The sequence below is a fragment of the Lissotriton vulgaris genome, chromosome 2_2, assembly GCF_964263255.1.
Source record: "Lissotriton vulgaris chromosome 2_2, aLisVul1.2, whole genome shotgun sequence".
NCBI classification, from domain to species: domain Eukaryota; kingdom Metazoa; phylum Chordata; class Amphibia; order Caudata; family Salamandridae; genus Lissotriton; species Lissotriton vulgaris.
The window spans coordinates 129,084,522-129,108,994 of NC_141688.1; the positions used below are offsets into that span (position 1 = coordinate 129,084,522).

Below are 24,473 nucleotides of genomic sequence, written 5' to 3' on the forward strand. Positions count from 1 at the left end.
TACAAAAGCCAATTCTTACACTGGGAAGGAAACAAGCTCCCGGGGACCGGTTTCTGGCATTACAGCCGTCTTCGGCCCGGTTTGCTTGAATCCTGATGGTGCAATGAGCAAGGGTCTCACATCTGAGAATACCCTTCCACGCTTAGGGTGGACAAAAATATTTACAACAAGGGGTGGTGAGGGACAGAGTCTCTGAATTAAGCAGAAAGCTCTCACCCAGTCAAGAGATCAGGGCTAGATCCAACACCGTTTTTTAGCTCACTGCACCATCCCAGTTTCAGAACCTGGCTGTATGCAAATTAGTCTGTTCCTGTCCCAGTGCATGATGGGAACAGGGCAAACCAAACTACAAAAGCCAATTCTTACACTGGGAAGGAAACAAGCTCCCGGGGACCGGTTTCTGGCATTACAGCCGTCTTCGGCCCGGTTTGCTTGAATCCTGATGGAGCAGTGAGAAAGGGACTCATGTCTGAGTATACCCTGCCACACCTATAGTGGCCAAAATCGATTTACAAAAGGGGGTGGTGATGAACAGAGTGTCTGAATTGAGCAGACCACTCTTACCCAGTCCAAAGATTAGGGCTTGATCCATCACCGTTATTTATCTCACTGCCCCATCCCAGCTCAGAACCTGGCTATATGCAAATCAGTCTGTCCCTGGCCCAGTGCATCATGGGAACAGGGCAGACTAAACTACCAAGCCAAAGATTCAAGCAAGCCGGGCCGAAGAGGCTGAAATGCCAGAAACCGGTCCCCGGTAGCTTGTCTCCTTTCTGGTAAAGAATTGGCTTGGTAGTTTAGTCTGCCCTGTTCCCATGATGCACTGGGCCAGGGACAGACTGATTTGCATATAGCCAGGTTCTGAGCTGGGATGGGGCAGTGAGATAAATAACGGTGATGGATCAAGCCCTGATCTTTGGACTGGGTAAGAGTGGTCTGCTCAATTCAGACACTCTGTTCATCACCACCCCCTTTTGTAAATCGATGGGGATATAAAGAGACGCAGCCCCGTGGTCCCGGCCCTGTGGGACCTCCCGCCCCGACGGCCTCGCTGGTGGTGCCTGGGTCCCCTAGGGGCGATTCACTGCATTGGGCCTGGAGCCCGCCCGAGCGCGGCACCCACGCGCCACACAGGAAGCACTGGTCGGCCCGAGCCCGGAGGGACGGCACACCCGCGAGACCTAGAGGCCTGTCCGCGGCTAGCAGAGGAGGCGGTCGACGGACGCAGCTGGAGGCCCTGGGGGGGGCATGTCTGGCGGGAGGCCCAAGAAGGACCGCACCATAAAGGATCTCTTCACCCCCACTGCCATGGGGAAGTGGAATGGCCCCGCGGTGTCCAGCCCCCGGGGAGACACAGAGAAGAAAACGGTGGCCACATCGCCCTCCGGAGGGTCGGACCCCGAGGCCCCGGTCACACGGTCTTTCCTGGAGTCCCTGTTCACCGGTCTGAGGGAGGACATCCACGCCTTAAAGAAGGAGCTCCAGGACGAGATCAAGGAGGTCCGCCGCGACACCGATGCCATAGGGGAGAGAGTGGCAGACCTGGAGACGAAGAGTGACGCACGAGACACCGAAATAGAGGCCCTACGGCAGGAACTAGCCCGCATACATGACCAACAGGTGGATCTCCAGACACACGCCGAGGACCTGGAGAACCGCTCCCGGCGGCATAACATCAGGATCAGGGGTGTGAAACTGTCACCAGACACGGAGGACCTTTTTCAGTTTACGCAGGGTCTCTTCAACCACGTTCCGGGCCGGCCGGCAGACGCCCCCTTGCGACTGGACAGGGCCCACCGGACGGGTCCGCCTAGAGCCGACGCAGCCCACCCAGCAGACATCCTGGTGTGTGTGCAGGACTTCAGAACAAAGGAGGAGATCCTGAGCAAGGCGCGCCAGATGGCGCGGATCACCTTTGGTGACCACTCCCCGACTTTGTACCAGGACCTAGCCGCACTTACCCTGGAGAAGCGGCGCATCTTTCGACCAGTGACGGCGGAACTGAGAAAACGCAACATCTCCTACAGCTGGGGTCACCCCTTCCGTCTGGTGTTTCGGCTTGGCAATGTACTTCATCAGCCGCGCTCCCTCAGGGACGCCTGCCGCTTACTGGGCCTAGACGAGCCGGTGGTCGATGACGGATCTCCGGGAGAGGGGGCCTCCAACGAGGCAGCCCCAGGACGCTGGCAACAACAGCGACGCCGACGCAAGCCGAGACGCCCCGCAGCTACTGAGATAGAGGAGGGACAGCGGGCTGTGGTGGAGACCGTGGCGCAGGGCCTGGTGCAGGCGAACAATGGCTGACCGCTGGGGGAACGACACCCTAGTTCCACAGAACATGGTTGGGCCGGGCTAGTCTAGGCCGGCGGCGGGGGCGAGAGCGGAGTGCTTTTTGGCCTTCCCTGATGGAGACACTGACTCTTCGCCTACAGTGGAGGGCTAGGGGTGGGCCGACCCGCTCGCATTGTCGCCACTGCTCCCATTCTACGGACTTACTTTACCACGGGTCCAGTGGCCTCTTGACTGGACCTGGGACTATGTTGGACCAAGTTTCTTTCACAGTTGGGGAGGAGGGTTGGGGGGTGAGGCAGGAAGGGGGTATTGGGCAGGAGGGGGTTGCAACAGGGGAGAGGGGGATCCGGGAGGGGGGAGTTGCCCCAGTTGAGGCGGGGAGGGGGGGCAGTTGGGGTTGGGATTGGGGGGGAGTTGGGGGAAGAGGGGGAGGGGCGGGGGGGCTCTCCTTGTCCAGGGGATTCTACCACCACAGACGGAGTCGGTAGGACTCCCAGCGCAGTGTCTTCCACGGTCCATCGGCCCACAACCACCGCCTCCGGGTGGGGATTGGCATCTTCCCTATTACCTCAGACATGACACGACACCTAACAGTGCTCTCGCTTAATGTGCGGGGTCTCAACAGTCCGAACAAGCGCAAGCCGATTCTCTCCTTCCTCGAGCGTTCCAAGGCAGACATCTGCCTCCTCCAAGAAACACACCTTGTCCGCAGCGACCAGCACAGACTCAAATCGCGCGCCTTTCCCTGGCAGTTCTTCTCCTCATCCCTGAAGAAAGCGGCCGGGGTAGCAATTCTAGTAGCTAAATCATTCGAGGGGAGGGTCCTCCAGAAAGAAGCTGAAATTAAAGGGCGGCTTCTACTTTATAGCTTCCAGATTGCAGGCCATACTTTACTTGTGGGGTCAGTCTATGGCCCGAATGAGGGGCAGGAAAGATTCTTACATACGGCGCTAGAGGCCGCAACGTCCACCACACACACACACTTATTATTAGGTGGAGACCTCAACATTGTATTTCATAACACGGCAGACCGCTCAGGCCAGAGATCCGGGCAAGTAGGGGCACTCACGGCTGCAGGACACGCACACATAGCAGACTTGGGCCTCATAGATTTATGGCGACACACCCACCCCCAGACAACAGCCTATACGTATTTCTCGGCGGCGCACAAGACGTATGCGAGGCTAGATTATTTTCTGTGCTCCTCTCAACTGGCGCTGCAGGTCAAGGAGGTGGAGATAAAGCCAGCCGCACTATCGGATCACTCCCCAGTGGTAGCGACACTTCGTGTAGGGGCCATGCCAGCTCCGCAACGGCACTGGAGGCTGCGGGATGGCCTCTTGCAGCTTCCCGACACCCAAACGCGGCTCACAACCGCGATTGACCACTTCTTGGAACACCATGCCAATGACGACACCACGAAGGCCACTCAGTGGGCAGCCCTCAAAGCGGTCCTACGCGGGGAACTTATCTCCATAGCCACCGCCAACAACAGAGAAAGGGCTCTGAAGCGTGCTGAGCTTACCCAACGGGTGGCGGAACTGGAGCAAATGCACCAACGCACTGGGGCGGCACGGGCATGGCGCCAATTATGCGCCGAGCGGAAAATGTTGGCAGCTTTGGATCAGGACGTGGCGGAATACGCCGCTATGCGCCTCAAGCACGTCTATTACACCGGAGGCGACCGCTGCGGGAAGCTTCTGGCGAGCAGACTACGGGCGCAAACGCAACGACAGCAGGTGCGCTCTCTCCTGTCAGCTAGTGGCGGCCAGGTTACGGAGGACGCAGCGATAGCAGCGGCCTTCGGCAACTTCTATGCGGCGCTATACGACGCGGACCACCTGGACCCTGCTGCCGGACCGGCCTATTTGCAGGGTGCGGAGCTCCCCGCCCTCACCCAAGCCCAGGCAGACTTTCTGGAGCGGCCCATAGGCCTGGAGGAAGTCATCTCTGCTATTGCCCGCCTCAAAGTGGGGAAATCCCCGGGACCCGACGGCTATACTGCGGCCTTCTACAAGACCTTTTGTCAGCAGCTTGCCCCCCTCTTGCGCGATCTGTTTAACACCTTTGACACGCCTGGTGCCATTCACCCGGACCTGCTAGAGGCGTCTATCTCTGTAATTCCCAAACCAGGCCGTGACCCGGCGGCGTGCGGCTCATACAGGCCCATCTCGCTGCTGAATGTAGACTTGAAGATCTACACTGGCATACTAGCAGGCCGCATTGCACCATACATGCGGCAGCTGATAGACCCTGACCAGGCGGGCTTTATCCCCCAACGGCAGACCAGCGACAACACCAGGCGAGTGTTGCATCTCATTGAAGCCGGATCGCGCACTAAACCGGACTGCATGCTCCTCACCATCGATGCGGAGAAAGCATTCGACAGAGTGCATTGGCCCTACCTCGACCAGGTACTTCGCCACTTCGGGTTCGGGGAGAAACTCCGCCATCGCATCTTCAATTGCTACCGCCGGCCCAACACCACTGTAAGGGTGAACGGACATACCTCCCCGAGATTCGACATTGGTAGAGGCACGCGCCAGGGCTGCCCTCTATCGCCGCTCCTATTCGCAATGTACATGGAACCGATGGCTCAGAGGGTGCGGCAACATGCGCTCATATCCGGCATTAAATTTGGTGCCGACACGCACAAAATCAGCCTATACGCTGATGACGTTTTGCTGTCCCTCACTGATCCGATGCAATCCCTACGTGCTCTCTTTGTGGAGCTTCACACCTTCGCCCTGGCCTCGGGTTTTAAAATCAATGAAGCGAAATCCGAAGCCCTGAACATCTCCCTGCACCCGGATGTGGTGGCCGAGATTAAGTCCGAATTCAAAATACAGTGGTCGGATGCAGCCGTCCCTTACCTGGGCGTCCGCCTGGCCCCTACTGTCCGGGGCACTGCGCGAGTTAACTATGAGGCGCTCACAATCAAACTCCGGGAGCAGCTCCGGCGATGGAAGCCGCTTACATTGTCGTGGCTAGGCAGAATAGCCGCAGTCAAAATGACACTGCTACCGCAGATCTTATATCTGTTCCAGACGCTCCCCTTGAATCCCCCGGCTGGCTGGCTTCAGCAGACCCAATCGGAGCTGTCGCGATTCATTTGGAACGGCCGTCGACCGCAGTTTAAGCATACCCTCGCCACTCTGCCCCCAGCGAACGGGGGGGTCGGTGTGCCCGACCTCACCCTGTACTTCCAGGCGGCGCAACTGCGCACCTTCGTGGAGTGGTTTCAACTGGAGTCCGGCAAGCACTGGCTCTTCCAGGACCAGGCGGTGGCAGGTCGTACCCTTCAAGGCGTGCCTTTCCTGCCACGCCGACACCGGCCCCCTAACCTGTACGCCTCTGAAATCACAAGCACCGCCCTGAGAGTGTGGGATAGAGTGGCCGTGGCCAGGGGACTAACCACCTTTCCCTCGCCTATGACCCCCATTTTCGAAAATCCTGACTTCACGCCAGGCTTGGACGTCGGAGCGTTTACGACATGGCGGACGACGCCCTGTAGGGCGGCGGGCCACATGTTCGACCTCAAGGGGATCCTCCCGTTCCAGCAGGTCAAGGCGGACTACGGTGTGGCCGAATCGGAACGCCTACAGTACCTGCAGGTGCGGCATTGGGTGCTCCACCCCTCGATCCAGCCTGGGGCCCAACGACACCTCACGCCTTACGAGAGGTGGTTGCTGACACGCACCTCGGATAAAAAATTGATTTCGGACCTCTATCAACAACTGCTCCTCACTCAGGCACACACATACAACGCGGGTCAGGCCAGGTGGGAAAGGGATCTGGGGCGGCAGCTTACAAGGAAAGAATGGGAGGGGGTGTACCACAGGGCCAGACATTCAGTACACCACACCGGGCTCACCGAGACACTAACTAAAGTAGCCACATACTGGTACCACACCCCTGAGAGATTACACCACTGGGATGCCCGAGTAAGCGATAGATGCTGGAGGGGGTGCGGGGAACTAGGGACACTGGAACACTTGCTATGGAGTTGCGAGGCGCTTCGCCCCTATTGGAACCCTATCCTGGACCTCATAGACGCACATCTAGATACACAGCTGCCGCGCTTCCCAGCATACATTATTCTAGGCCTCCCGAACGCCCTCATGTATCCTCTGAAGTCCTGGAGGGGGCGGCTGATTGCACTTGCGCTGGGGGCAGCGGTCCAAAACATTGTGGCCCATTGGAGAGCAATCCAGGCTCCGCAACAACTGGGGTGGCTCCACCGGCTCTGGACGATCCTGGGAATGGAGAAATTGTCACTGGCAGCGGCAGGGAGGGGAGCGGAATTTGCGGAGCTCTGGCGACCATTCCTCGCCCTACTTACCGGGGAATTTCGTGAGGTGAGCTGCCCACGCTACATGCGTCTGCTGCGCCTTTCGGAAACACCTCTCCCAGAACCCAAGACGCGCTCCCACAAGCGTACAGGCCCGACGAGCGCAGCACCACCTGACCGTTAATGGAAGACAGTAGCCTATTGATTATTCCCAGAATTGGACAAGGAGAGGGGAGGGTGTGGGTGGGAAGGGTAGGGGGGTTGTTTACAGTTCTTTGTTTCTCTCAGGTTGCACTAGTACTACATAGCTTGCACCGCTGTAGCACCTCTTATGACGCGGCCGGCCCGGTTGGGTTGTAGGCGGCTTGCTGTGTTAACGAACAATGTGCCCCGCGGGCCATGTCATGGGTATCAGTGGGGTCTTTGACTTTGGCTTCCCCGGTGTGGTGCCGGCCCCTATACTATCTCGGAGGTGCATATTGTTTGCCTGTGCTCAATAAAAGATTTAATACATAAAATCTTAACATCCGCTCAGGGTTTTTTAAGTAATGGAATCAACCGCGCCTCTTTAAGCATGGTTGGAACCAGTCCCGTTTCCAGTGATTTGTTTAGGAGGTTTAACACATCCTCCTCCATCCCTGGCATGGCTTGCTTAAACACGCTAGGGGGACAGGGGTCTACCTTGGAGCCTGACTTCACCTTCCCTACTAGGTTAGCTAGCGTCTCCTTCTTAACTAGAGGTATACTGTTCATAGGGACCTGAATTTTAGGTCTACAAGGAGTAATTTGCAGTGAGCATTCTAACACAGGGGAGCGCGAGATTTCCAACAAGAGCTCCTCAATTTTGTTGGTAAAGAATTCAAGGAATTTATGACAATCCTCAAGAGAAAACTCAGGCCTCTGATCCCTATTCTTCCTTAGTTCAGAGAGCACTTTAAAGATTTTTTTCTGGGGGTTTTGGGCCGTAGCAATCTTTGTCTCGAAGAAGTCTGCTTTGCGTATAAGGATCGCTCTCTTGTATGTAGCGAGCTCCTGCCCATACAATGCATGTGCCGCCGCATTGTAGTCCCTTCGCCAGGCTCTCTCCGCTTTCCGAAGAGCTTGTTTCCTAGCTCTCAGAGAGTCATTGAACCAAGGTGCTCCTGCTCCTTTGCCCACTATTTTCACCTTTCTGGCTGGTGCCACAATTTCGATGGCGGCTTTCAATTTATCAACTACCTTATGACGGACTACTTCGATGTCAGCATCTTGACCCGAATGGGATACTGCATTTCGTAGATTAGTTACCAATTCCACCTCATTTATTGAATTCCATTTCCTTACCATTTTCCAGGTGGCCATGGGTTTCCCTCGACTCTTAGACACCACTCTCTGGCCCCTAATAAGGTAGTGATCGGACCATGCACTAGGGCTCCCAGTTACCACCCTTGAGCCTGGCTCAGTTGACCATACCAAGTCCAGGGTATGGCCCTTTATGTGTGTTGGCCCAGCCACCTGTTGTGACATCCCCAGTTAATGCTTCCTCTAACACGAGAGCCTGTCCTTCTTTGGGGATGGTCTCCCAATGGAAGTTAAAATCTCCCATCACCAACATATCCTTGTAACGGGATCTGAGGTCATATATCAGCTCAATGAAGCTATCCATAAAATCTGGTGTAGCCCGTGGAGGCCGATAGACCAACAGAATAACCAAACACTCAGTGCCTAGCTCAAATTTAACCCCTAAGATGTCTGCGCCCCCATAACACTCAGCACAGATTCTTTCAGCCTTCCAGCGACTGTTAAACAAAAGCGCCACCCCTCCACCTCTTTGGTCCTTTGGCCGGTATTGGCAAAGAGCCAGGTAGTTGGGGGGATGACTCTTCTAACCACGTCTCCGTTAGCCCTAGGATGTCTAACTCACCCTTCTGTAACAGGGTGAACACTTCCAGATTATGTTTCTGGAGTGACCGAGTATTTAGAAGACCAAAAGGGACGTCTATTTTTGTTGTCCTGTATCTCCTCCCCTCCTGTGTCAGTGAGAGGTTCAGCAACCCCTCCTTTCGTAACCTTTGTAAACAGTCATGTCCTAACTGCAGGTTAACTCTATGTAGGTCCATCAATTCCTTCCTGCTATACCTGGTGTTGGAGCCAGGGGATCTGGCCCCGGGTCCCGTCTGGTCGTGGATGGGCGTAGATGGGCTCGCCTCTTGCGAGCCTCCGGCGCGCCCACGGCGCGTCCGCTGCGCGCAAACGCTGAGCGCTAGCATGAGGCAGGTTTAAGTAGGCTTCGTAGGATCCCGCCTACCTCCTCCTATGCTGCCCCAAGATGGCGACCGCCAAGCAACCCAGCCAGCCCAATCCAAAATGGCGCCTCCAAAAAGTTCGAGGGGAATTCACGGGACACGCCAAACAGCGGTGAATTGGTTGTTTTTATGGTGCAAGTGAGGGGCAATAATCAGCAATTTTACAAACAAAATTCGGCGATTTTAAAATATTACACTAAAATGCACAGAGTGCCACAATCACGTGCTAATCAGCAGCGTGAGCCTACAGGAGCTGAAAGAGTCACAGCCTTCTTCTCTCAAGTTTCGATTTGCCTGGTAACAGAAAAGCCCACAAGAGCTTCTGTCTTAAGTAGGCTTCGTAGGATCCCGCCTACCTCCTCCTATGCTGCCCCAAGATGGCGACCGCCAAGCAACCCAGCCCAATCTAAAATGGCGCCTCCAAAAAGTTCGAGGGGAATTCACGGGACCCGCCAAACAGCGGTGAATTGGTTGTTTTTATGGTGCAAGTGAGGGGCAATAATCAGCAATTTTACAAACAAAATTCGGCGATTTTAAAATATTACACTAAAATGCACAGAGTGCCACAATCACGTGCTAATCAGCAGCGTGAGCCTACAGGAGCTGAAAGAGTCACAGCCTTCTTCTCTCAAGTTTTGATTTGCCTGGTAACAGAAAAGCCCACAAGAGCTTCTGTCTTAAGTAGGCTTCGTAGGATCCCGCCTACCTCCTCCTATGCTGCCCCAAGATGGCGACCGCCAAGCAACCCAGCCAGCACAATCCAAAATGGCGCCTCCAAAAAGTTCGAGGGGAAATCACGGGACCCGCCAAACAGCGGTGAATTGGTTGTTTTTATGGTGCAAGTGAGGGGCAATAATCAGCAATTTTACAAACAAAATGCGGAGATTTTAAAATATTACACTATCACGTGCTAATCAGCAGCGTGAGCCTACAGGAGCTGAAAGAGTCACAGCCTTCTTCTCTCAAGTTTCGATTTGCCTGTAGTAAGGCAACATCTGCATGTTTAGAATGTAAATAAGAAAGAACCTTCTTTTGTTTAATATAATGGGTGAGGCCATGAACATTCCAGGAAATCACCGACAACGGGTGGGTAGAAGACATGAGAAGAGAATTGAACAAGAAGATGAGAAAGAAGAGAGATAAAAAGAAGTAGATAGAGGTAAGAGAAGAAGTTTGTTACTCTGGGCAAGGAGGAAAAAGAGAGAAGAAAAAGAAAAGGGAAAGGAGATTATAAAGGCAGAATGAAAAATGGAGCAGACAAAGCAAATATGGATATAGAGAGAAAAAGTATTAAAGATGCAAAGAAGAAGAAAAAAGGAGAAGAAAAAGAAAGTAGAAAGAATCCTAGACTGTTAACTACGGGTCTGGGTACACCTACAGCAGCACCAAGGGAGACTGGAACCCCTTCAAGTAAAGAAGAATGGGGAACCAGGAAACAACTGATAAAACTGAATATTGAGAAACGCATGTAGAATATGAGTACAACAAGAAAAATATGAAAAACCTTATACCATCATTATGAAATATAAGCAATAAAATGGACAAAGAAAAACATGATATAAGAATCATAGAAGAAGAGAAAAACAGAAGGAGAAAAGATTAAAAGCAAGGGAAATGAAATAGAGGGGTGCGAAGATAGAGTGGAATAAATGGGAAAGTTAAATGAGAGGAATAGCGAAATCCATCGCCATCATAAAGATGGGAAGAAAGGAAGGTAGAAAGTATAGATATTAGTGCATAAAAATAAAGACATAGGAAAATGCCGGGACCTATTTTGAGAAATATATGACAGTATCCAAAAGAAATGCATTGGAAAAGGATCCTCATAATAAAGGTAACAATTGGAAGGAAGTCTACAGAAAGAGGTGCACTCTGAGGGAGCCGAGCACATAGTGTAAAACGATGAAAGAAGAGGGACATAGAGAGCACATCAGAAACAGAATAACGGCGTTAGAATAACTACAAGACTAAAAAATCACATAGTAATAGCAAATATAGAATAACAGTGAAGCAGAAGGTACTATACAGAACACTAAATATAAGGAACCATATTATGTTATGCATAAAGATCTCAGTGAACTAAACAAGCAGTAAAAGCATTATGAACAACGAATACTGCTATAAATTTATAGAATTTCAAAAAAGAGAGAAAACATTAGAACATAAAAAAAGGGGAATTCAGACAGCATCAGAAGGTGTTTTAAGAGGCGATCTAGACTTGTCTCTTAGCTGCAAGTTAGTGAGAGGGGAGACAGAATGTAGAGCTGAATCCCTGTCCACCTGAGAGCGAGACATACGAGTGAGATCTCTGCCACGGTGTCTAGAGTCAGTAGAGGTGCATAAGGGAGATGTTGATAGGTTCAGTGAGGAGGACTTGGACTGAGGAGGCAGGGCAGAGGAAGAAGACTGAGGTTCCATATCACTGGAATTGATATCGTCTAGGAACTGTTGTAGAAGTGCAGGATCATAAAAGTCTTTGGATTCTCCATCCCTAGTGATACGAAAACGTGCAGGTTCAAATAATCCATATTTGATGTCCATTCGTCGTAACTGGGGCCGCATAGAAAGAAACGCTTTCCGCCATTCATTCGTTTCTTTAGAGAAGTCTGCAGCCATCTGGATGGTATGACCTTGAAACAGGAAGGAGCCATGAGTGCGAGCCAATGATAAAATCTGTCTGGTTTGCTCATGCCGAAGAAAACAAGCAATAATTGGTCTGGGTCTTGCCGAAGGATCAGAGCGTGGTGGACCCAGTCTATGAGCACGTTGGAGCTCAAGAGGAGGAGCAAAGGAAATTCCAGTCAAAGTGGGAAGGACATTACAAAGAAAGGCCTTCATATCTTGTTTTTCTATATTTTCTGGAAAACCAAAAAAGCGAATATTGTCTCTACGGCTGCGATATTCTAAATCGATGATCTTACTGTGTAGAAAGAGTAGGTCCTGATCTGAACCCTCAGTCTATCTTCAATGGCCACTATTTTAGAGTCAATGACGTCAATCCTTGTGTGGAAAGTAGTGAGTTCTGCCCTGATAGATTTAGTTTCCGCAGTTAATGAAGTCATGGCAATGTCCAGACCCTCCAATCGTCGATTAACTCCAGAGAGTTCTTGCAAAATGCGTTGCATAGTGTCAGATAAGGATTTGTCACTCTGAGGTGGTGTCGTTTGCGGTGTAGGAGGTGACACAGATCCATTACCATCAGCTGTGGAAATAGAGGATTGTTTAACCCCAACAGTAAAGAGTGTCTGTTTAGGCCCACGACCACCGTTTCTATTATTAGACATTTCCGTACACTTTAGCGGTGGTCTGCAGTAGCGAATAGAGGAAATATTGGAAATATTGGAAAATGAGGCAATGATGGGATCAGAAATGTATCAAATAACAAGGAAATAGTAGCATGTGAATAGCGAGTAAATGACCAAAAGAAACAGCATACACGTAATGCCAAAAATACCTCAGAAACCAAGCATGTAAATACAGTAAATACTACAGTAGATTAGCAGTGTAGTGATGATAAAATAATTTTACATAATACAAGTACAGTTGAATTTTGAAGGTAAAACAATTCTCAAATGGAAGGTAGTATATAAGAGAATAGAAGTATCATACACTCAAGACTGCCATAAAGAAAACATGAAATTGTAATACTGGCATATAAAGTAGTTAATGAGAATCAAAAGTTACTTGAAGGCACACTTGGTAGTAAGGCAAAATGAGAGGACGGACTGGGGATGAGGCTGATAATCCTGCGTGTTGAATTTCCACAGCATAAGCTCAGTAATAGTCCATGAGTCTGTAGCATTGATGCATTAATACCGTTAAAATACAGTCTTAATAGGTGCCAAGGGTATAAAATGTAGAGGGGCAGAAAATCCAGCAGAAAGTACATTAAACAGGCTCCAGCCGGTAGAATTCGTCGTGTGGAAAAAAAATTCTGAAGGGATTCTTTTACTAAGCTTCAAAGAAATCCACTGGAAAGCCACTTTTAAAGTAAGGCGCCGTGTATTAGGAAGATACACAATGTTATGCCGGCTACATTAGGAGCTCCGTAGGCGGAGAAACGTGGCCTCGTCGTTGAAGGGGGCACGGCCTACAGTATGGAAGAGCCCGGCCCTAAATTAGCAGGAGGCGCGGCTTACCCTGAGGAGAGGCGCGGCAACGTCACCACGCAGCTCACGGCGCCCACCACAGGGCAGACGGGCTCTCCACACACATGCCGGCAGACAGGGAATACAGCACCGCCGAGCTCCGCGAAGATACCGCTGGACTCAGGAAAGTCCCCGCTTGCTATGGGGCACCGGCTGCAGGAACCAAAATAAAAGGTGAGAGCGGAAAGCTCGTTAGGGGTCCGTCCCTCGGCGGAGCTTCACAGTCAGGCGGCCATCTTCCTGCGTGGCCAGACCACGCCCCCCGCAATGCACCACCTTGAAGTTGACAAACTACTCTTATTTAGAACTCTTTCCATTTACTGGATACTTGTCATATGTAGCCTGGCATCTGCTATATTTTATCAGTACCCCAGTTATTTCATGTAGCCACTTTAGTGCTTTAAACATATCAAAAATACCCCTTTACTCCTAGAAAAAAATCATTTAGAGCTCTGTTCTCATTGCTTTAACATTTTAGAAGTGCATACCTTTTAGCTAACTATAAATGAACTACTGAACACTCAGAGAAATATGTACCAGGATCCTACCCAGTTAAAAGTGGCTACTTCATTATAACTCTTTATCTGGATACTCTATATTATCTTATGCATTTCTATGCATCTCTCTCAATCCAAAAGGTGCTGTGCCAACTGGGACCTCATACCCATTATTCCCCAAAAACTTAAGGATACAGCATTTATCTACTAAGGGAATACTGCGATTAACTTAGTTCCCTTCATAAACGTATTGGCCATTCTTATATGCCAAACAGCATGCTGTCTCCAAATGCTTTCATCTACCTTCAATGCCATAGCTATATATACTTACCTTGGAAGTCAATGTTTTTGCTATGATATTATCTTGTATGACATCATTTATAATATCAGTGAATATTGGATGTAAAGTTATTGATGAGAAAACTGTGCATAACAGGGCACGAGTTATAGTTACCTTAGGGGACTAGTTTTAGTTACTTGTGATAACTATAACTATAACTGCTGAATTTCTATTGTTTAGTATGTGTAAAATCTAAACTTAACTACAACATCCCAGTAACCTTTGTTTTTAGTGAATATATTTATATATTTAAACATAAGAAATATATATATTTGTTGAGCAAACCTAAAGACTATCTATATATTTTTAGACCATAAGTAGTATACATTTAGTACAAAGAAATGCGCATATCCAAATACATGCATATAATCAAATTATACTTATTTACATGCACAAGCACATGCTGTACATTTGTGCTTGAGTATGGGGGTCTTGTGGGAAAGAGCCAGCTCTTGAGTAGTCTTCTAAATATAAGATAGTTATCTGTGGCTCATATGTTTGGGGGGTAATAAATTCCATAGCTTGACTGTTTGAACAGAGAAAGATGTACCACCCATGGTTTTTTCTTGTATGCTGGCGTTTTGAGGCAAGGTATCAATCTTGAGCGTAGGTTCCTTTGTTTTATGTATTTGGTTATTTTATTCCTGAGAATAAGTGGTCATGTTCCATGTATGCTTTGTGGGTGATACAAAGCAACTTGAAGGTGGATCTTCTGGTAACTATTAACCAATGGAGGGCGCTCAAGGCAGAGGAGATGTGGGCTTGTGGCTTTACATGTAGGAGTAGTCTGGCAGCAGAGTTCTGAAATCATTGTAGTTTTTTCACAATGGATAAAGATGATCAGTGGTAGAAGCCATTGGCATAATCAGGTTTAGACAGTACTAGAGAAATAGTAGCCTAGACCTTGAGTGGAAATCCTAGGTGTGGGAAGATGCGTCGCAGAGTTTTCATGGTAATGAAGCTCGAACTTGCATACTTGTCCATTTTGGGCATTTCTTGATAATTTGGGGTCCACAGTAATTCCAAGGTTTTTTAATTTACTTACTTTAGGAGGTGGTCCCAGATCGTCAGGCGTAGAATGGGTCATAATTTTTCAAATCACGAGGTGAGTATTTCAGTTTTCAGTTTGAATGTGTCCACAGAAGTGACAATAGTTTTGCTGCATAACATCACAGAAACTTGTACTGTTTATTCGTAGTACTGATTTACACTTTTAATATATCTTAACGATGGAATGAACTGAAAATCAATCTCTGCTAGGGTCAGGCATACACTTGCAGTACTTATGTTGGGGAAAAGTGAAAACTGACGACAGCAGTACTTAAATTGAGATGTGCTTTACATCTGTCCTCGATGTGAGTTACATCCAGTCTATCTCTTCACTTTCATAGTTGTGCTGCTCCTGTCTGCCCCTCTGTGTCCCTCCCCTCCCCCTCAAAGCTGTGCTGCTCCTGTCCGTCCCTCCCCCTCTGTCCCTATTCTGCCCCTCAGAGCTGTGCTGCTCTTGTCCGCCCCCCATCCCTCTCCTCCCACTCAGAGCTGTGCTGCCGCTGTCCGCCTCTCCCCTTCTCCTCCCCCTCAAAGCTGTGCTGCTCCTGTCTGCCCCTCCCCCTCTGTACCTCTTCTCAACCTCAGAGCTGTGCTACTTCTGTCTGCCCCTCCTCCTCTGTTCAGGGAGTGAGTTACTTCCCAGTCTCTCTCTCCCCCCTCAGAGCTGTGCTGCCACTGTCCACCCCTCCCCCTCTGAGCAGTGCAGCTCCTGTCCGCCCATCCCCTCTGTCCCTCCCCACCTCAGAGCTGTGCTGAATGTGTCCGCCCTTCCCCTTTATGGCTCTTATCGCCCTCAGAGCTGTGCTACTCCTGTCCGTCCCTTCCCTTTGTCCCCCTCCCCCCTCTCAGAGCTGTGCTGCCCCTGTCCGCCCACCCCTCTGTACCTCTCCCCTCCCCTCCCCTTCAGAGCTGTGCTGCTCCTGTCCGCCCCTTCCCTCTGTCTCTTTCCCCCTTAGAGCAGTGCTGCTCCTGTCCGCCCCTCCTCCTCTAAGCTGTGCTGCTCCTGTCCGCCCATCCCCTCTGTCCCTCCCCCCCTCAGAGCTGTGCTGCCTATGTGTTTGCCCCTCCCGCTCTGTGGCTCTTCTCGCCCTCAGAGCTGTGCTGCTCCTGTCCGCCCCTTTCCTCTGTCCCTCTCCCCCCTCTCAGAGCTGTGCTGCTCCTGTCTGCCCTTCCCCTCTGTTCCTCTCCCCCTCCCCTTCAGAGCTGTGCTGCTCCTGTCCGCCCCTCCCCTTTGTCCCTCTCCCCCTCAGAGCTGTGCTGCTCATGTCCGCCCCTCTGTCCCTCTCCCCTCCCCTTCAGAGCTGTGCTGTTCCTGTCCCCGCTCCCCTCCCATTCAGAGCTGTGCTGCTCCTGTCCGCTCCTCCCCTCTGTCCCTCTCCACCCTCCCCTTCAGAGCTGTGCTGCTCCTGTCCGCTCCTCCCCTCTGTCCCTCTTCCCCTCCCCTTCAGAGCTGTGCTGCTCTGTCCACCCCTCTCCTCTGTCTCTCTCCCCCCAGAGCTGAGATGCCCCTGTCAGCCCCTCCTCCTATGTACCTCCCCTCTCCCTCAGAGCTGTGCTGCTCCTGTCCGCCCCTCCCCCTCTGCCCATCAACTTCCCTTCAGAACTGACCTGCTCCTGTCCGCCCCTCCCCTCTGTCCCTCTCCCCCTCCCCTTCAGAGCTGTGCTGCTCCTGTCCACCTCCTCCCCCTCTGTCCCTCTCCCCCTCCCCTTCAGAGCTGTGCTGCTCCTGTCCGCCCCTTTCCTCTGTCCCTCTCCCCCTCTCAGAGCTGTGCTGTTCCTGACCACCCCTCCCCTCTGTCCCTCTCCCCTCCCCTTCAGAGCTGTGCAGCCTATGTGTCCGCCCCTCCACTCTGTCCCTCTCCCCTTCAGAGCTGTGCTGCTCCTGTTTCCCCCCCCCTCCCATTCAGAGCAGTGCTTCTTCAGTCTGCTCCTCCATGGGCGTCCCCAGAAATGTTTCCAGGGGGTGAGGGGGCACATTTTTAACTTCATCACCATCCGCCTTGCACCCTTCTCCCCTCTGCCTAACACTCTTCTCGCCCTCCCCCTTGCACCCTTCTCCCCCTACCCCTTGCACCCTTCTCCCCCTCCCCCTTGTACCCTACTACACCTCCGCCTTGCACCCTTTTCTACCTTGCACCATTCCCCCCTCTGCCTTGCACCCTTCTCCCCTCTGCCTTGCACCCTTCTCCCCTCTGCCTTGCAACCTTCTCCTGTCTGCCTTGCACCCTTCTCCCCTCTGTCTTGCACCCTTCTCCCCTCTGCCTTGCACCCTTCTCCCCTGTGCCTTGCACCCTTCTCCCCTGTGCCTTGCACCCTTCTCCTCTCTGCCTTGCCCCCCTCTCCTCTCTGCCATGCAACCTTCTCCTCTCTGCCATGCACCCTTCTCCCCCTCCGCCTTGCACCTTTCTCCCCTCCGCCTTACACCCTTCTCCCCCTCTGCCTTGCACCCTTCTCCCCCTCCGTCTTGCACCCTTCTCCCCTTCTACCTTGCACCCTTCTCCTCTCTGCCATGCACCCTTCTCCCCCTCCGCCTTGCACCGTTCTCCCCTCCGCCTTGCACCCTTCTCCTCTCTGCCATGCACCCTTCTCTCCCTCCGCCTTGCACCCTTCTCCCCTCCACCTGGCACCCTTCTCCCCCTCTGCCTTGCACCCTTCTCCCCTTCCACCTTTCACCCTTCTCCCCCTCCGCCTGGCACCCTTCTCCCCCTCTGCCATGCACCCTTCTCTAATTGAACCCATATCCCCCTTTGCCTTGCACCCTTCTCCCGTCTGCCTTGCACCTTTCTCTACCTTGCACCCTTCCCCCCTCTGCCTTGCACCCTTCTACCCCTCCCCCTCACCCCCCTCTCCCTTCTGCCTTGCACCCTTCTTGCCTTCCCCTTGTACCCTTCTCCACCTCCACCTTTCACCCATTTTTACCTTGCACCATTCTCCCCTCTGCTTTGCACCTTTCCTCCCTCTGGCTTGCACCTCTCTCCCCTCTGCTTTGCACCCTTCTCCCCTTTGCTTTGTACCCTGCTCCCCTTCCACCTTGCACCCTTTTCTACCTTGCACCATTCCCCCCTCTGCCTTGCACCTTCTCCCCTTTGCCTTGCACCTTTCTCCCCTCTGCCTTGCACCCTTCTCCCCTCTGCCTTGCACCATTCTCCCCTCTGCCTTGCACCCTTCTCCCCTCTGCCTTGCACCCTTCTCCTCTCTGCCATGCACCCTTCTCCCTCTCCGCCTTGCACCCTTCTCCCCTCTGCCTAGCACCCTGCTCCCATTCCCCGTTGCACCCTTCTCCCCTCTGCCTCGCGCCCTTCTCCCCTCAGCCTTGCACCCTTCTCCCCTCTGCCTTGCACCCTTCTCCCCCTCCGCCTTGCACCCTTCTCCCCTTCCGCCTTGCACCCTTCTCCCCTCTGCCTTGCAGCCTTCTCTACCTTGCACCCTTCTCCTCTCTGCCTTGCATCCTTCTCCCCTCTGCCTTGCACCCTCATCCTCTCTGCCTTGCACCCTTCTCCCCTCTGCCTTGCACCGTTCTCCCCTCTGCCTTGCACCCTTCTCCCCTCTGCCTTGCACCCTTCCCCCGCCTTGCACCCTTCTGCCTCTCCCCTTGCACCCTTCTCCTCTCTGCCTTGCACCCTTCACCCCTCCGCCTTGCACCCTTCTCCCCCTCCGCCTTCCATCCTTCTCTATCATGCCCCCTTCTCCCCTCTGCCTTGCACCCTTCTCCCCTCCGCCTTGCACCCTTCTCCTCTCTGCCTTGCGCCCTTCTCCCCTCTGCCTTGCACCCTTCTTCCCCCTGCCTTGCACCCTTCTTCCCTTCTTCCCTCCGCCTTGCACCCTTCTTCCCTCTGCCTCGCGCCCTTCTCCCCTCAGCCTTGCACCCTTCTCCCCTCTGCCTTGCACCCTTCTCCCCCTCCGCCTTGCACCCTTCTCCCCTCTGCCTTGCACCCTTCTCTACCTTGCACCCTTCTCCTCTCTGCCTTGCATCCTTCACCCCTCTGCCTTGCACCCTAATCCTCTCTGCCTTGCACCCGTCTCCCCTCTGCCTTGCACCGTTCTCCCCTCTGCCTTGCACCCTTCCCCCCCGCCTTGCACCCTTCTGCCTCTCCCCTTGCACCCTTCTCCTCTCTGCCTTGCACCCTTCTCCCCTCCGCCTTGCAACCTTCTCCCCCTCCGCCTTCCATCCTTCTCTATCATGCCCCCTTCTCCCCTCTGCCTTGCACCCTTCTCCCCTCCGCCTTGCACCCTTCTCCTCTCTGCATTGCGCCCTTCTCCCCTCTGCCTTGCACCCTTCTTCCCCCTGCCTTGCACCCTTCTTCCCTCCGCCTTGCACCCTTCTTCCCTCTGCCTTGCACCCTTCTCCCCCGCTCTCTCACACCCTTCTCCCCTACGCCTTGCACCCTTCTCGCCCTCCGCCTTGCACCCTTCTCTACCATGCTCCCTTCTCCCCTCTGCCTTGCACCCTTCTCCCCCTCCCCGTTGCACCCTTCTCCCCCTCCGACTTGCACCCTTCTCTACCTTGCACCCTCTCCCCTCCGCCTTGCATCCTTCTCCTCTCTACCTTGCACCCTTCTCCTCTCTGCCTTGCACCCTTCTCCCCTCTGCCTTGCACTGTTCTCGGCGAATGGAGGGGGCTGCCACCTGGAACAATGGCAACATTATAAAAGCATGATGGACTAGGACTTGCCCTGACTGGGCCCACACCAGACGCACTGGCAATCCAGGGGGGGAGCGGGGGGGGGGGGGCAAGTGCCCCCTCTTGCCCCCTCCTGCGGACGCCCATGCACTCCTCCCCTCTGTCCCTCTCCCCCATCCCCTCCCCTTCAGATCGGTGCTGCTCCTGACCGCTCCTCCCCTCTGTCCCTCTCCCCCCCTCTCAGAGCTGTGCTTCTCCTGTCCGCCCCTCCCCCTCAGAGCTGTGCTGCTCCTGTCCGCCCCACCCCCGTCCTTCCCCTCCCCTTCAGAGCTGTGCTGCTCCTGTCCGCCCCTCCCCCTCAGAGCTGTGCTGCTCCTGTCCGCCCCACCCCCTATGTCCTTCCCCTCCCCTTCAGAGCTGTGCTGCTCCTGTCCGCCCCTCCCCTCTGTCCTCCCCCCTCCCTCAGAGCTGTGCTGCTCCTATCCGCCCCCCCCCTCTGTCCCTCTTCTCCCCTCCCCCTCAGAGCTGTGCTACTCCTGTCCACCCCTCCCCTCTGTCCTCCCCCCTCACTCAGAGCTGTGCTGCCCATGTGTCCGTCCCTCCTCCTCAGAGCTGTGCTATTCCTTTCCGCCCCTCCCCTCATAGCTGTGCTGCTCTGCCCCGCCCCTTTACTCGATCATCTCTCCCCCCTCCCCCCTCACCTTTAGAGCTGTGCTGCCCCTGCCCGCCCCTCGGTCCCTCTCCCCCTCCCCTTCAGAGCTGTGCTGCCCCTGTCCACCCCTCCCCTCTGTCCCTCTCCCCCCCTGCCCTCATACCCCCCTACCCTTCAGACCTGTGCTGCTCCTGTCTGCCCTTCCCCTCTGTCCCCCTTCTTCCCTCCCTCAGAGCTGTGCTGCTCCTGTCCGCAATTCCCTCTCTGTCCCTCCCCTTCAGAGCTGTGCTGCTCCAGTCCGCCCCTGCCCCTCCCCCTCTGTCCCGGGCGTGAGTTCCCCCGGTCCGCGCTGGTTCTGCCCGGCGCGGCGCTGGAGCCTCCGCGGCCCCCGGTGACATCAGGGGGCTGAACCTGCGGCTCGCGCTATAATGGGGGCCGGGAGGAGGCGCCGGAGGCTGCACACCTGTGGCTCTGTGTCCGAGGCAGCACGTGCTGGTGACTGAGTGCTGCAGGCTGTCCGCGTCTGCAGGCGCCCTGAAGACTGACCTGGTCACCGGGAAGAGCGGTCTGTGGAGACCCCACACTCCTGAGGAGTTCGGCGAGAGAAGCGCCCCCCAAACCGTCATCACTGACTCTCAGTGCCATGAGCCACCTGGCCTCGCTGCTCTTACTGCTGCTGGCGGCGCGGTGTTCTCTGCAGGCACCCTATGCAGGTAAATCACAGTAGAGCGCCTCTTTTTTGCGCGAGTTCCGCTGCGTGCATCGCTCTTGTTATGGGGTGGTGCATGGCTGGCTGCAGTGCACACCCGGGCGCTTGGGCAGTGAGCTGCTAGTTACCTGTGCGCCAGCATCTAAGCACTGGGGTCTGAGAGCAAATACAATCTGCACTTTTACAGCTCCATCTTCGGGGGTCGCAGGTCTAGAAAGGTTTCTGCATTACGCGGAGATTCACAGGAACCCGAGTAGTGCCGGCGCCCTCTAACACACTGCACCAAACACCAGTTATTATGTACCTGGATGCGCGAACTAGGTATCCCACAGCCCTGCGCGCTCAGCACGGAGAGTTTCTCCATGCAGTTAAGGGGTGCACGATCTTAGGGTCGATCAACCCCACTGTGCTCCTCTGTACTGCCAACATGCAGGAAGCTGTACCCTTTGCTCCTGGGTGCTGTCACCACTGCAGGAACCTGCGCCCTCTGTGCTCCTGGGCGCAGGCTCCTGCAGTGGTGACAGCACCCAGGAGCACAGAGGGCGCGGGCTCCTGCAGTGGTGAGAGCACCCAGGAGCACAGTGGGCGCAGACTCCTGCAGTGGTGAGGGCACAGGCTCCTGCAGTGGTGAGAGCACCCAGGAGCACAGAGGGCACAGGCTCCTGCAGTGGTGAGAGCACCCAGGAGCACAGAGGGCGCAGGCTCCTGAAGAGATGACAGCACCCTGAAGCACAGAGGGCGCAGGCTCCTGAGTGGTGAGAGCACCCAGGAGCACAGAGGGCGCAGGCTCCTGAGTGGTGAGAGCACCCAGGAGCACAGAGGGCGCAGGCTCCTGAGTGGTGACAGCACCCAGGAGCACAGAGGGCGCAGGCTCCTGCAGTGGTGACAGCACCCAAAAGCACAGAGGGCGCAGGCTCCTGCAGTGGTGACAGCACCCAGGAGCACAGAGGGCGCAGGCTCCTGCAGTGGTGAGAGCACCCAGGAGCACAGAGGGTGCAGGCTCCTGCAGTGGTGACAGCACCCAGGAGCACAGAGGGCACAGGCTCCTGCAGTGGTGACAGCACCCAGGAGCACAGAGGGCGCAGGCTCCTGCAGTGGTGACAGCACCCAAAAGCAAAGAGGGCGCAGGCTCCTGCAGTGGTGACAGCACCCAGGAGCACAGAGGGCGCAGGCTCCTGAGTGGTGAGAGCACCCAGGAGCACAGAGGGCGCAGGCTCCTGCAGTGCTGACAGCACCCAAAAGCAAAGAGGGCGCAGGCTCCTGAGTGGTGAGAGCACCCAGGAGCACAGAGGGCGCAGGCTCCTGAGTGGTGAGAGCACCCAGGAGCACAGAGGGCGCAGGCTCCTGCAGTGGTGACAGCACCCAGGAGCACAGAGGGCGCAGGCTCCTGCAGTGGTGACAGCACCCAAAAGCAAAGAGGGCGCAGGCTCCTGAGTGGTGAGAGCACCCAGGAGCACAGAGGGCGCAGGCTCCTGAGTGGTGAGAGCACCCAGGAGCACAGAGGGCGCAGGCTCCTGAGTGGTGACAGCACCCAGGAGCACAGAGGGCGCAGGCTCCTGAGTGGTGACAGCACCCAGGAGCACAGAGGGCGCAGGCTCCTGAGTGGTGACAGCACCCAGGAGCACAGAGGGCGCAGGCTCCTGCAGTGGTGAGAGCACCCAGGAGCACAGAGGGCGCAGGCTCCTGAGTGGTGAGAGCACCCAGGAGCACAGAGGGCGCAGGCTCCTGCAGTGGTGAGAGCACCCAGGAGCACAGAGGGCGCAGGCTCCTGAAGAGATGACAGCACCCTGAAGCACAGAGGGCGCAGGCTCCTGCAGTGGTTAGAGCACCCAGGAGCACAGAGGGCGCAGGCTCCTGAGTGGTGAGAGCACCCAGGAGCACAGAGGGCGCAGGCTCCTGAAGAGATGACAGCACCCTGAAGCACAGAGGGCGCAGGCTCCTGAGTGGTGAGAGCACCCAGGAGCACAGAGGGCGCAGGCTCCTGAGTGGTGACAGCACCCAGGAGCACAGAGGGCGCAGGCTCCTGCAGTGGTGACAGCACCCAAAAGCAAAGAGGGCGCAGGCTCCTGCAGTGGTGACAGCACCCAAAAGCAAAGAGGGCGCAGGCTCCTGAGTGGTGAGAGCACCCAAAAGCAAAGAGGGTGCAGGCTCCTGCAGTGGTGACAGCACCCAGGAGCACAGAGGGCGCAGGCTCCTGCAGTGGTGACAGCACCCAAAAGCAAAGAGGGCGCAGGCTCCTGAGTGGTGAGAGCACCCAGGAGCACAGAGGGCGCAGGCTCCTGAGTGGTGAGAGCACCCAGGAGCACAGAGGGCGCAGGCTCCTGAGTGGTGAGAGCACCCAGGAGCACAGAGGGCGCAGGCTCCTGCAGTGGTGACAGCACCCAAAAGCAAAGAGGGCGCAGGCTCCTGCAGTGGTGACAGCACCCAGGAGCACAGAGGGCGCAGGCTCCTGAAGAGATGACAGCACCCTGAAGCACAGAGGGCGCAGGCTCCTGAGTGGTGAGAGCACCCAGGAGCACAGAGGGCGCAGGCTCCTGAGTGGTGACAGCACCCAGGAGCACAGAGGGCGCAGGCTCCTGCAGTGGTGACAGCACCCAAAAGCAAAGAGGGCGCAGGCTCCTGCAGTGGTGACAGCACCCAAAAGCAAAGAGGGCGCAGGCTCCTGAGTGGTGAGAGCACCCAAAAGCAAAGAGGGCGCAGGCTCCTGCAGTGGTGACAGCACCCAGGAGCACAGAGGGCGCAGGCTCCTGCAGTGGTGACAGCACCCAAAAGCAAAGAGGGCGCAGGCTCCTGAGTGGTGAGAGCACCCAGGAGCACAGAGGGCGCAGGCTCCTGAGTGGTGAGAGCACCCAGGAGCACAGAGGGCGCAGGCTCCTGAGTGGTGAGAGCACCCAGGAGCACAGAGGGCGCAGGCTCCTGCAGTGGTGACAGCACCCAAAAGCAAAGAGGGCGCAGGCTCCTGCAGTGGTGACAGCACCCAAAAGCAAAGAGGGCGCAGGCTCCTGAGTGGTGAGAGCACCCAGGAGCACAGAGGGCGCAGGCTCCTGAGTGGTGAGAGCACCCAGGAGCACAGAGGGCGCAGGCTCCTGCAGTGGTGACAGCACCCAGGAGCACAGAGGGCGCAGGCTCCTGCAGTGGTGACAGCACTCAGGAGCACAGAGGGCGCAGGCTCCTGCAGTGGTGACAGCACCCAAAAGCAAAGAGGGCGCAGGCTCCTGAGTGGTGAGAGCACCCAAAAGCAAAGAGGGCGCAGGCTCCTGCAGTGGTGACAGCACCCAAAAGCAAAGAGGGCGCAGGCTCCTGAGTGGTGAGAGCACCCAGGAGCACAGAGGGCGCAGGCTCCTGCAGTGGTGACAGCACCCAGGAGCACAGAGGGCGCAGGCTCCTGCAGTGGTGACAGCACCCAAAAGCAAAGAGGGCGCAGGCTCCTGAGTGGTGAGAGCACCCAGGAGCACAGAGGGCGCAGGCTCCTGCAGTGGTGACAGCACCCAAAAGCAAAGAGGGCGCAGGCTCCTGAGTGGTGAGAGCACCCAGGAGCACAGAGGGCGCAGGCTCCTGAGTGGTGAGAGCACCCAGGAGCACAGAGGG

At 55.1% G+C, this 24,473-nt stretch overlaps 1 protein-coding gene across 1 annotated transcript in view; it reads left to right on the top strand.

The window, feature by feature from the left end:
• Positions 1-20,633: 20,633 nt before the first annotated feature.
• CA12 (carbonic anhydrase 12) overlaps positions 20,634-24,473 on the top strand; it is a 198,520-nt gene continuing 194,680 nt past the window's right edge. The window contains exon 1 of the mRNA XM_086959440.1: positions 20,634-20,889. Coding sequence (XP_086815566.1) covers positions 20,820-20,889 — 70 coding nt within the window. The 5' untranslated portion in view covers positions 20,634-20,819. The remainder of the gene's footprint in view (positions 20,890-24,473) is intronic.